General features: G+C 50.4%; 5 protein-coding genes across 5 annotated transcripts; 3 read left to right on the top strand and 2 right to left on the bottom strand.

Moving 5' to 3' along the window:
- Positions 1-39: 39 nt before the first annotated feature.
- On the bottom strand, positions 40-1017 carry AA0111_g3686 (hypothetical protein; the record flags this gene model as incomplete). Its single annotated transcript, XM_028649599.1, has 1 exon — positions 40-1017. One exon carries the CDS (start codon positions 1015-1017, stop codon positions 40-42), a length of 978 nt encoding a protein of 325 aa, XP_028509010.1.
- A 921-nt stretch (positions 1018-1938) lies between these two features.
- Positions 1939-3591, top strand: AA0111_g3685 (hypothetical protein; the record flags this gene model as incomplete). Its single annotated transcript, XM_028649598.1, has 2 exons — positions 1939-2639; positions 2715-3591. The coding sequence occupies 2 exons, from the start codon at positions 1939-1941 to the stop codon at positions 3589-3591; spliced, it is 1578 nt and encodes a 525-aa protein (XP_028509009.1).
- Positions 3592-4353: 762 nt separating this feature from the next.
- On the top strand, positions 4354-5180 carry AA0111_g3684 (hypothetical protein; the record flags this gene model as incomplete). Its single annotated transcript, XM_028649597.1, has 2 exons — positions 4354-4420; positions 4471-5180. The coding sequence occupies 2 exons, from the start codon at positions 4354-4356 to the stop codon at positions 5178-5180; spliced, it is 777 nt and encodes a 258-aa protein (XP_028508931.1).
- Positions 5181-6775: 1595 nt separating this feature from the next.
- On the top strand, positions 6776-7411 carry AA0111_g3683 (hypothetical protein; the record flags this gene model as incomplete). Its single annotated transcript, XM_028649596.1, has 1 exon — positions 6776-7411. The coding sequence occupies one exon, from the start codon at positions 6776-6778 to the stop codon at positions 7409-7411; it is 636 nt and encodes a 211-aa protein (XP_028509007.1).
- Positions 7412-8296: 885 nt separating this feature from the next.
- AA0111_g3682 (hypothetical protein) lies at positions 8297-10050 on the bottom strand (the record flags this gene model as incomplete). The annotated part of the gene is made up of 3 exons (XM_028649595.1): positions 8297-8923; positions 8977-9296; positions 9351-10050. The coding sequence occupies 3 exons, from the start codon at positions 10048-10050 to the stop codon at positions 8297-8299; spliced, it is 1647 nt and encodes a 548-aa protein (XP_028509008.1).
- Positions 10051-12763: the final 2713 nt, after the last annotated feature.

Here is a 12763-nt window from a genome sequence, read left to right as displayed (position 1 = left end):
GCTTACAAGGCACCCATGTTCGCATCGCTGATCCCACGTTCAGCCTGCCTTGCGTAGTGAGTTGTAATGCTCGCCCAACCCATGACTGTGCTTGTAGTATCCCAGCCATATCTCCTCCTTTTCTTTGACCTCATCTTCAGCCTCTATCCTGTCCACCTGGCCGTCGCTGTGCAGTACGCGTATCCTCAGACCATATGTCCTGGCCAGCGCAAGCAGCTCCAGATGTCCACCCCATTCACCCGTCTCTCTAATCTTGCGGACGTGCTCGGGCAACGGGTCTTCCATGAAGCCTGTAAAGTCGTCGGCGTGGCTTTGGATCCAGTCTGCCGCTGCGTGTCTGACGGTCTTGTATCCTTGTGGCTTTTTGTCTGACTCCTCGTCGCCCTGTCCAGTGATGGTGACACCTATTCTCGGCTTTAGGCCCAGTTCTCGCGTCTGCAACTGATCCGCGACCGCCGCATACAAACAATGACCGTCGGCTCGTATCTCATGCAGCACCAGCCCATGTTTGTTGAGTTGTACCGCCATGCGTTCTCGTTCTAGTTCACGTGGGTTCGGTGCGTTGGCGGCCTCGCGCTCTGCTTCGGCGATCATGGAGGCCTGTTCGGCGGCGCGGCGGGCGAGGCGGGCTTTTGCGCGATTTGGCTTCTTCTTCTTGGGTTCAGCAGAATCGCCATTCGTACTGCTCTCTTTGCTGTCTGAAGCAGAGGCAGCTAAATTGAGGTTTGCAACGTCGTCTTGTATATCCTGCGCCTCGTCTCCAGAGCTCTGTGCGTCTTCTACATGCTCCTCAGCATCTACAGCCTCGCCGTTCTGAACAGCGACTTCATGCGCCTGACGCTCCTTCAATTCGCGCTCGAGCCGTTCGCACTCATCGTTGACACCCTTGCGTGTCTTTTTGCTTGCTTGCTTCTTCTTCTGTGTGATACGGGATACGAGGTCGCGTTGCTCTTTACGGTGTCGAGATTGTAGCGCTTCGAGGGTTTCTGGTTCGGGTGCAGGCGGCGCGTCGCTCATGGTGATGATGCAGAGTGTCGTAGTACAGAAGGAAGGCTGAAGACTAAACTAATCGATGCGAGGTAAAGACCGTGGGTTATTTGCTGTGAGATCGGCACGAGGGTGGTGGGGTGGTGGGGAGCGCGACATTCTTTGGCGTCCTCGGTGAATGGTTTTGCCGACGTGAACTGTCATGCTTCACGTCCTTCTTCGCGCCAACCCCTCGCCTCTCACACCCTGGCAGAGTTGGCCATGTCTTAGTGTCCAATACACAACTGGAATATCTACTAATACTGCTCTGAGTTACACAATGTGCAGTGGCAAACCCATGTATCCTCCAACTCAATTTTGTCACGTATCCTGCCATCAGTCCAGGCTTTAAGAGATGGGTTCAAGTAGGCATCCTTCTGGCATATCATCGTCTCCCTCTTTATTCCCATCGCAAGAGTGTATGGACGCAGCTTGTTCCCGGCTTCTTGAATGAACCGGGCTCGGCGACGTTTAGTCTTTCTGCTGCTCCGCCCTTCCGATATATAGCAGTAAGTCATCAGCGACTTACCATGTCAAGTCAAGATGGCATTGATACTGTCGCGCCATGCGAGCTGGATCATGGGTCAGACTGCTTGAAATGATCATGGTCAGGTGTGGTAAGACTTCCGTGTCTGCTCTTGTCATCAGTCTGAATCAACTTGGTATGCTAAACTCAACAATTTTCGAAAGCCATCGAGTTGCTGCCAAAGCCTTCAACAAGATAGTCTGAACATTGGTGTATAAGCTCCGCTATAGAAATCATAGTAGAATGAAAGTGAGAGCTCAATGTCCCGCTCTTTCACCGCACCTTCCTCGTGGCCCCGCACGTACTGAGCGCACAGAACTTATTCCCTGCCACAACATCACCACCACAACCACCATTACCCGTATCGACAACAGACATCTCTAGATATGCCTTTCCGCGACCAGGAATGGGAGGAACTGCAGCGCGACTGCGACATCTTCCCCGCCTATTCAGATTTCCTTTATGGACCGGACCCACGCATTATAACAACACAAGAGCCTGGTCTACACCCTATGATATATCCCATAGATGCCTCTGCACCTATTCGGTACACTAACAGTATGCCATCGCGAGCTTGGTCGCACAAGACCACGGAAGACCTCGAGAAGTCGAAGAATGCTACCGCGCAAACGCTCTTGGCTGGACAGAACGAGCCTGGCAGCGACATGATCGGAGCAAACAATGGTAGAAATACACCCGGCTCCTATGTACACTCCCAAACTGGTAGTCTCCTAAACCCGCTGCTACCACCACAGAGCGTTTGCACTATCTCTGAGGAGGACATGGCGCGACGAAAGACGTTGAATGCATCACGGCGCCGTCGCCGGTCTCAAACAGTGGTCCCTTTTAGTCCTTCGCAGCAGCAACAGCCTGTAGGAATGACTGGGCACCAGATGTACACTAGGAATACTCCAGTCATACACAGTGCGGACGTTGAGCCACAACAGCCATCTTTCCTGCGCTCATCTTCTACTACCGATATCGACGAGACTCTAGCGCAGATGGGCTCGCGTCAAAAGTCTGATGCTTTTTCGCCTTTCGCGTTACAGACATCGATGCTGCCCCCACCCGCAAATCTATCTCAACGGTAGCCACAGCATGCCACTGGCCTGTCCAACAACTTGCCTCCAATCCCTGCTCCAAACAATTCTCCAGAATCCAGCCAGCAGATATCTCTCCTCCAACCGAATGATATATTGCGCAACTCTCGCTACGACTGCATCAATCCCGCTAAGCGCTTGGAGATTGCAAAGGTCCTTGTTGACCGTTGGGTCGTCGTGCGAAACTCTGCTGCAGATGACGCTCTAGGGGTAAAGGCCATGTCGGACATTCGAAACATCACCAGAATGGTCAACAATTCAGTCATCAATATACAAGCTGCGATGGATCTGCAACAACAGAGGATACAGCAGCTCCATATGCAGGCGGTTCCAGAGAGAGCGCAGACGGACCATATACAGCATATTCAACAACTCCAACCTACTACTCAAACTCCGCAGGGATATGCCCAACCTCAGCCCCAACAGGGCATCTGGTCCGCTCAACTCACCCAGTCATCTCCAACCCAACCATTCCAGCAGCCAGCTTCGCAAGAATCATACTGCAGTATTCCTCAAGCTTCTCAACAAATGCAGGTGCCTCAACAATCAACACTCCAAGGCTATCAAACACATCAACAGCCACAGCAGCAAAACCAGGACCAGTACGAGCAATCTACAAGCCAAAACACCACTCTAAGCCCTGCACAAGTCCGCGCAAACATCAGTCGCCACACTCCAGAAATGTGGCAGAATTTTCTGATTACCCAAAACACCTCATTGCCTCTGCAGGACAGGATGAACGCGCGTCAGTGGATGGTAAGTTTCAAGAACAATCTACCAGTTGAAGCTCATACGTACGTGGTGCAAGTTTTGCAAAGGGCGATGCGGGAGCACAGTCAGGGAAGGGATGCTTTAGCATTCCTTGAGACGGTGAATATGGAAAGCAATTTGTCTGACGGTGGTGAGTCGAAGCAGACCGGTACGCAGGATGGCCTGTAGTAGATCATCAATCGTCTTAGATGTGCAGAAAGGGGGATATTGATATGGGTTCTTGAACCAAAGATCTTGTAGTTGGCAAATGCATAACATGAAATGCCAACATTACAACGAATATGCTCCTTGACTATCATGATAGGAATTCTCGCTCGCTACCTGTGGAATACTTCAAGGTAGTGAAAAAGACGCTTCATCTCATGACTGAGAAGTTGGAGAATAGCCTCGTTCTCCTATCTGCCGTCCACGTTCATCCACGGGATAGCAACACATAGTGGCGACGATGATCATAGTCTGACATACAAACTCGGCTGTGTTAGATTCTGCAGTCCTCCCGACGCGATATGAGCATAGGCAACTTAGTTGGAGGCTGCATATATGGACCTGGATGGAGGATTGGATCAAATGTTGACGTTGGAATGGCTTACGAGACGTGTTCTGTCAGACGCAGGCTGTGCATGCCGCTTTTTTCAAAGAAAACCAGTTTGGTGGGATGTAGGTGTCAGAAGGAATGTCTCGCTGTTCAATCAGAAGTGAGCCAACACGACGTGTGAGTGAATACGTCGTTCGTCGCTCGGACGATAATCAAATTACGTATCTTCAGCGGCCCCAGATTACGTCCTGCCTATTGCGGCTAGCATGCTGATCCTCCGCCCTTCACCTTCCTTAATGTGCATCTCTCCACATCAACCTCCCAACCATCGTAAACCCCCAAGAAAGCTTTTGTTTTGCGCAAAAGCTTGTAGTAACATTACAATGAGTGTCACAATGTCTTCGAACCCTTCCACCGTGACCCATGCGAGGTCTGCGCGCGGCTTTAGCGACCTTCCGCAAGGTACCGTAACCAACCTCGGCATAACTCGTTCTCAGCTCACAGATGCGCAGAGGTGCGCAACAGGATATACATGCTCGCTGCAAATGACAAGCAGCGCCTTATTGAGCAGCATGTCAGCCGGCGCAGTATCACGACAACAAGTGAAGCTTTTTGGGCGGCCCGCGGTTACTACAGCTTGACCCAGGTGTCTCGACAGACACGGCGGGAGTTTCGCGAACTGTATCTCAGGGATCGTGCTATATCGGTGCATATTCGTGATGCGCAAGACTACCTGGAGACCATCTACCCCTCGTCTGGCAAACATGCTGTCGATCGCAACACTATCATGGCCTGGCTCACGATTCGTACTGATGTCGAACGCCGTGGTAAATACGATACACCTATCGAAATCAGACCTCTGTTACTAAGTCTGTTCCATACGCCTGGTCTCGACTACGAGTTTACAGGAAAGGGTGGTGCAGTCTTCAACGAATTGTTCGTCGGTTACGAAGGAGAGTGGAAGGCCGCAGTCGACAACGTGTTCAAGAGCGTAGAGCTGAAAGAGCCGAGTGTCTTCGGACTGAGGCTAGTACTGAATCCCAAGAGCCAAATGCCTTGGGTCAAGCAATGTCCAATTTCTGTTACGAGGTTGCCGCACGTACCAGAGGATGCTTTGGAGTGGTTCAGTGCACTTGGACTAGATACGGAGAACGACATGATCTTCGTAAGGAGAGGTGCGCCAAAGTGGCTGCGCGGGGACTTTATCAAGAGTTCGAAATAGAGATGGTGAGGCAAGTCCACGGCACCGGGAAACCTGTCTCCTGGCCCCAAAACATAATTGTGTTAGAAATTCGAATATCGATGTTGACTTTTGTAATAGCCTAACATCTGGGCCATGAACGTGATGATGACGAATGGCGGCCAGGTTATGTATGACCATATGGCTGCCGTCATTCCGCGTACGCAACGATGAGGTATGCAACCAAGACTGCATGCAGAAGTGGGTAGGTCAATGCTGGGGTTCTACAATCAACCCAGTGCAAGCATGCCACAGATCTCAGCCGTTGATCCGAGTGACCAAGCATACTGCTCTCTGCCCCGTTTCCCAAGTCTTTGACTACTGACACAGTTCTTGCTCATACATCTCCCTGCTAATCAATACGATGGGGCCCGTGTTTTTGGAGTGCCGAAAACATTAGAGAACAGGCCTAAGCGGCAGTGCTTATTCTTTCGTCATCGAGGACGTCAATGAATTACGGCCTACGTGTACCCTTCCGAGCATGTGCCGCGTACCACGATGATACGAGGACAGCACGTGCCCCGCTCAATATACCTACGGTCTGACCTCAGTAAGTGCTTGTCCTCGTTTCATAATACCTGAATGCGCATCCGACTGATCACCTGTCCACAATGAAAGCTACATCCTCGTAGCGAATCATTTTCAGCTTTGCAGCGAATATGTCGACAGGCACACGGACAGGCAGTGATGCCGTGGGCTCGAATGCATCAGTATGAAAGACCGAACAGGCCTGGCAATTATCGATTAAGAAGGGCCTTTTCCGGACCATCTAGCGCTGCGATACTCACCTTGAGCCTATGTTCAGGCCAAGCGATGCCCGATTATGGACATGGCTCGGACATGGTTCCGAAAAGAAAGCCTGTTACACGTCACTAGAGGTGGAAGCTGCGCTAGGTTCATCTTCATATCACTGCTGCGCGAAGGAACTACTAAACTTTCTTTTCTTATCCTGTTGGCTCGGTTTTCTCTGGAAGCGCGGTGAAATACAAGGACATGAAATTGCGATAGGATTTCGCCAGTGAGGGAGCAGCAATGATCTTAACACACTGGTAAACGCCGAGAAGAAGGTACACGGGCCTTTGTAGTTGTCGCACTATGGTTTCCGGGTGCTGTTAGCAATACCTAGGTATGAAAAGTTGTTGTCACAATTATCGCTGTCGCATGCGCCACGGAAACCGGCAAGCTAGCCGGCCTTAGCCGACACGCGAAAGCCACATGACGCGAGCCACAGTTCCGCCTTTTCCGCACCGCTACTGCTTTCACCAATCGCAATGCGACCTGCGCCATACAAGCCGTGCTAAGCTTGGGAATTGTGGCGCCAGTTTGATGAGATTTCTGCAGTGTGATGGCGCGGCTAGTCCTGCATTGTAAGTTAGAGCAGTTGGCACCATGTGGCTAACGAGTGGCTTACGCATACCGTGGGGAGGGGATTGGGCAGAGTATATATAGCGCAACGCCCCCATGTGTGGCTGTGTGAAACGTACTACAACTATCATCGTCTGTTACCCTTTTAGTCCATCTATATCGCAGTGCAGTGCGGAACTAGCTTCATCAGGCTCTGCAAGACAAACGCCACCATGTCCTTCGAAACCTACATACAACGCGCAGACGATTACATCACAAAGCAGATTCACAAGTTCGAGCAGCAGAAACGTGGTGGAAATAGATCACCACCACGTGCGAAGGGATATCATCAGATGTCTGGATATCAGCATCAAGGTCGGCCGCCTTCCCAAGGTGGCTACCCTGGCAGCCCTGCTCCACAAGGGGGTCCTCCACCACCAGCGCCCCAAGGTTGGGCCCAAGAGTACGATGCGAGGAGTCAACGTTGGTACTACGTTGACAGGGCGACAGGAAGAAGTCAGTGGGAACCTCCCTCTTTTGCACCACCGCGCGCCGCCACCTTTCAGCCTGAGGTCCGCATGCCCAGTCCGTACCAGCAATTCAGCCGGGAGGATGAGCAGAGTCAACGGTGGCGCGAGCGATCCAGTTCTCAGCCTCAACGGCCCGGGTCAGGCGTAAGTGGACATGGACAATTCCTCGATCCCAGGCAGAACGGTGGAAGTGGAGGCGGAAGTGCAAGCCCGGCTGGACTGCATACCCAAATACCACCGGGATCATATCTGGATATGAAGACGGGCAAGATCGTTAGTAGTATGTTCCCAGAAGGTCAGACACATCAAAGTTGGCAACAGGAGATACAAAGAATATGATATCAAGGAGCATCTAAGGAGAGAAATCAGTACGACTCATGATGATAAATGAATGGAGATGATGCGATTGGGAAAGAATAGCTTCGACAAGTCGACATGCTCTGGCGTTACAGGTGTGGGCGTAAACTTCAATTATTAGTGCGAATATGACATGTCTTATCTTTATGAATACTTTGTATCATCAACTCGTTATGAAATATAATCACTTAGTGCTGCGAATGAAGTAATGAAGCAAAGCTGGTCATACGAAAATCCCTCGCCCGTTTTATGGAAGTTCTTCGGCGCTACTTCGCCGCGAGTACGCATTATTTCCTTAGCTACAGCGCCAAAGTCACTGTCGTGAACAAACAGCTTTCTTGCGTCCGTGCAGGAATGTGGGCGCATCATTGTTTTGGTCGTAGTATGGGTTGGCAAGCAAGCTATCTAGACCTTGTCGCTCGTCTTGGTGTAGATGATAACGACTTGCTCCCTACTGCTGGTCTCGAGAATTCATCGCTCGGGCTGGATTGTGGCCATTTTCATTTCAGTAGGGAGCTGACGAAGATGGTACCAAATTCTACACACCGTCAGTATATCTTGTTTGAGAAAAATGGGAACAAGTGATTACTGTTAGATGTAATGGAGAAGAGTAAGGGAAAATAGTTGTGCCTTCCTTATATTGTGGTTGCTAAGGTTTGCGAAGCTCTCGCTAGCAGGACTTGGTGCTGAAGGCGAGGTACTCGAGGACGAAAAGCCACAGTCATCTTCACCTTCACGGTACAGAAAGCTTCGAAGTGCAGGAGAAGCATTCATAAGAGTGGTGGATCTGCTTAATATGTACCGCCTGGCTACCATGTCCACTTGACTGCGAGCCCCACGTGAAATGGGCTGAGAAGTCGGTCCCTTCTAGGCTGCGACCATGTCGATCGCATCGACACTCATTCCCGGACTCAAGTAGCCAGTAGAAGTTTTTCCAGAGATCACAGAGATCTTCAGCAGCTGATATTCCCTCGCACTGTTCACCCAAGCACTTGCTGGGACGTTGAACTCATAGACGTAGTTATTGCCGCGGTACGTTCCAACAGTCAGACTTCTAGTGTCCCCCTGGCCCTTGTCGGACTGCAAAGGAGCACTCCAACTGTTCATCACAATGGTTGGCCGTCCACCTGCAGAACCTTCTGTGACACCGATCCTGATCTTTGCACCCTTGGCCAATTGCGCATCAGTGAGGCGGAAGTACACGATGTGATCGTTGTTGATATCCTTCCAGATGTAGCCCGGAAAGTTGGCGCTGGTACTGGTACCTATGATGTAATTTCCTGTGTCCCACTTTGCAAGCCGCGAATCAGACGGATGCATATACGTCGGCTTCATGGGGCTGTCACCGAAATTGAGAAATCCCTTGGGTGTGCCATCCCATTCACCAATCCGCCATATGGCGGATGTATCTGAAGGGTCATTGCAGGTGATTGTGTTCAGCGCCACGGTTCCTCCAGCAGTGATGGTGACAGTGCTGGTATGAACTTCGAGCTCCTGGAACGCCGCATTAGTACAATCTCCTTGAGGAAAGGTGTGGCTATCCTTACACCCTTGTATACGTTCAAAGTGTATGAGCCTGGCAAGACCTTGCTGATCTTCCAGGTGCCGGTTCCTGCAGTAGCCCAGTACTGAGCCTGGGCACTCTTCAAGCCTACAACATACTGGTACCCGCTCTTCACATTCGCCAGACCAACACCAGAGACAGCGCCGCGCTTGCTAGCCGGGGTCCAGCCATCAATCTCGAGGGCGTCAAACCAATCCCAATTGGCATTGCGCGCGAATAGAGCAGTGTTTGGTGCAGCACCACCATCAGTGAAGTGAAGGACAGATGGACCTTGGAGGCCGAAGCGCATCACATCGGTATGACCTGTAACATATCAGTAATCTTCCTAACTGAAAGTAGAGAGAAGCGCCGACGTACCCATGTTGTAGTGATAGATATCATATAGATCCGGCCCACCACTACCCCCGCGGCGTACTAAGCTTCGGAAGAATGGGCCTCCTGACGCCTTCTCATGATTCGAACGAACCATATACATGCCAACATTGCTGTTCGTATATCCGACCCAGTCATAGTCCATTGTGCGACCGTATTTCTTGCCAGAGTAATGTTTGGACCACGTCTGGCCATTTAGACCATTGACATCACCAGATTCGATGGCCGGAGCGCCATCTGGAATCCAGTCAGTGTCCTCGTTAACATTGTTGGTGAATATGTTCGGAGGAATGCGAAGAATGTATCTTGACACAGTGATGCTGGTGTCTTTCTTGTTCATAAATATGTATACGTTGGGATTGCCATAGCGAAAGACCAAAGTATGGACGAGAGTGCCAACTTTCATCGTCACCTTGATGATGTTGGCTGGAGTGGTGTATTGCTTGATGGTGACAGTTCCAGGTGCGAGACCAGATTCCACATGCGAGTTTTTACCATTCTGACCATTGTATTCGATGCCGCGATACTTGATCGATGTCATGTCCCCGTTCGTCTTGCTGACCTTGACTACGAGATTTGCATTCGTGTCGATCACATAGTTCTTGCCGTCGTCGGTGTAGCCCCATGCTGCGAAGACAGCAGTCGGCGCAAGAAAAAGAGCAGTGATAGTCGGTAGAAAACGCATTTTGAATGAACGTCTGCGCGCAGATGGTGCTCTGCATTGCGCACGCCGACTTTAAAGTAATACTTTCGGAGGTGCAGATGCCTGCACACCATTTCGATATCAACTTTCCCGGTGGTAATATTGTAACATGCTTCAGTTAACCATTTTGAGCGGGCTCCGCGATCAGAACAGAGCACCTACGCCTTGCGGAGTAGTGCATGGATCTTATTGTGTGAGAGCCGAGCATGGGTATATATTTGCTAGACTGTTGCAGTATTTCTCCGAATTTAGCACGTTCAAAAGCAGTATGCGCATTGTGTCATTGGTGGAGTTGGCTCTGGATGTTTCGAATCAAATCCGGGGAAATTCGAAGGATCACGAAGGAAGCTTGGGATGCCAAGCATAAGCGCACAGCCGACCATGAGCAACATAAGCCGTTGTCGGATAGGGACGACAGGATTAAAACTTTCGCGGACAAAAGTCAAGGAGAATGGCGTATCTTGAGGGTGGGCGGGCAAGTAGCTGGGGTGAGCGAGGGGCGAGCGCACGACTGAGAATGGGACTCGCGCTGCGGGCCGATGCGACTCCGATGGGTCAGGTTGCAGGATGGTGCGCGACTGCCTATGGCAATAGGCACTTGCACAGCGCTCACCAACCTCAATGACCATCTCTCCTCCTCCCTCCATTCATCAGTACTGATCAGAGAACTCTGCATACCTGTATGACTGCCATACGTCAAGCGAACAACAAGATGAGGAATGTTTGGGGGATAGTCCAGTCCACAGTATTGTGAAACTTTCGAGCGCCTGGGCGCGACGCTGGCGATCCTGTTGGCAATCTGCACGAGCGTCGCTGCTCCGAGCACAAACTCAAAAGTGTTATTTGCCTTAATTTGTCAAAGCTAATGTTCACAATTGTAGTGGAACTTGATGTTTCCGACTCATTATATCAACGCCAACACTCTAGGTACCCCGAGAGCCCCTACAGTATTCTACCTAGATGAGCCAACAAACCAGAAACAGTGCATACTATCAGGGTGCATTTTGGTGTTACGTACCGTTCACAAGGAAATACTGAATGGCTCCAGGATCAACCAAATCCAGATCCTATGTGGAGACTACTGACACTGGATGCGTGGCTTTATCCCCATCCCTTCCTTGATGTCTCTTATCGTGAGGTTAATAGGAACCATACACCTAATCCTGGCATCCTTGTAACGTCTAGTTGCGAGTTCGGCCACCTTGGCCTACCCCCATGGGGCTTTTTGTCCGACTTACTCATGGGTCTCGGGTCTCGCAGTATGATGACCCGACGTGTTCGAGTCTACCAATGAACACAGTGCACACCACAGTTTTGAAGCGTTTGGCCATCGGAACGGTGTCGTTAACCTAGTGGAGAGATTCAACCGTGGCATTGGCCATGATTCGTGCCACCTTGGTTCATTGCGAAGTTTGCCCATATCTCACGATAATACATGATGGCTCGCAAATTCGAGTCGATATCCGGCAGGGCTAGAACTTCTAAGTCGGATTGCAAAAGATGATGCGGTTCTCTCAGGCTGTCCGTTCCTTCTGCTCAGGAAGAAACCAATGGCGAGGGTGGTTGAGAATGCGGGAGATCTGCAGATGAGCAGCCAATCTGCTCCACAGGCGGACTAAAACAGCAGCTTTACCAAAGTCTCTGGATGGCCTAAGCTTAGCAGGGAACATATACAGTGGTCGTATCAAGATCTTATCATACATTGTCAATCAGCAGCCTGCAGATGCATATAAGGGTATCTCTCTTCACAAGAAACGTCAAGTTCGTGCATCACGTCACTACTGCATGACTGCTATGATTTGAAACTCGAATCGAGACATCATGTGGCCGAGACACCAACCTTTGTACTTTATCTATCGTGGTCAGCTTGCACAACGCTATGACGCCATCGTCGGTACCGGGATTGCACACTTCCAGCCTCGAACCTCAATACTCTTTCGAGATAACAGAAACGTTCCTCATTCTTGTTTGCACTTCGCGATATACGTCAGGGTTATCGAACATCTGCGTCTTTCCTGGCCTGGTTGTCTTTGTGCCATCCATGCTCGTTTCGACGTGGTATCGAGGTACAGTGGTTTGTTCACATTTTGTAAATTGTCGGTAGGCTGTACGATGGAGGAGCCTGAAGCCCAACAGCTTTCCAAGTCACTCAGTAAAAGCTACAGATAGTTCGGCAAACTCTGCCGATCTTTGATGGGCATCTCAACTGCCGTTTTGCTCCCACGCTACGATTCACGACCGCAACAGGTTTCGCTTCTAAAGGATTCCGGTTACGGGATCTCAGAAAATATATTCTATGGATCTCTAGACGTTCTGCAGATCCCCTTCAGTATCGGACACTTGCATCGATACTCTTGGCTGGCAACTACCAACCGGACAATGGAACGAGAGCTCGTTTACATGGACCTTTACAAGGAAGCTGCGCGGTGTAGTCTTTGGAACTCCTGGTCCACATGGATGTCGCACAAACGCGGTCGCACCCACAACCGTTCTACTACTCCCTGGCAAGAATTCCGTCTGCCATGGCTATATCATTACGTTGATGTCGGACTAGAATGAGTTTATTTGTGAAGACATACATGTAACTACGTAGATGAAGGAAACCTGACGTACATAGGTTACTAATAGCTATCGCTTAGTATTGGTAAATGAGCATAAAGGCTAGCGATATGTTACAATGTGTTAGAACAATTAG

Source organism: Alternaria arborescens, assembly GCF_004154835.1.
Source record: "Alternaria arborescens strain FERA 675 chromosome Unknown contig_6, whole genome shotgun sequence".
Taxonomy (NCBI): Eukaryota; Fungi; Ascomycota; class Dothideomycetes; order Pleosporales; family Pleosporaceae; genus Alternaria; species Alternaria arborescens.
Note: the sequence above shows the minus strand (reverse complement) of the source record. Positions and strands in the feature narration are given on the sequence as shown.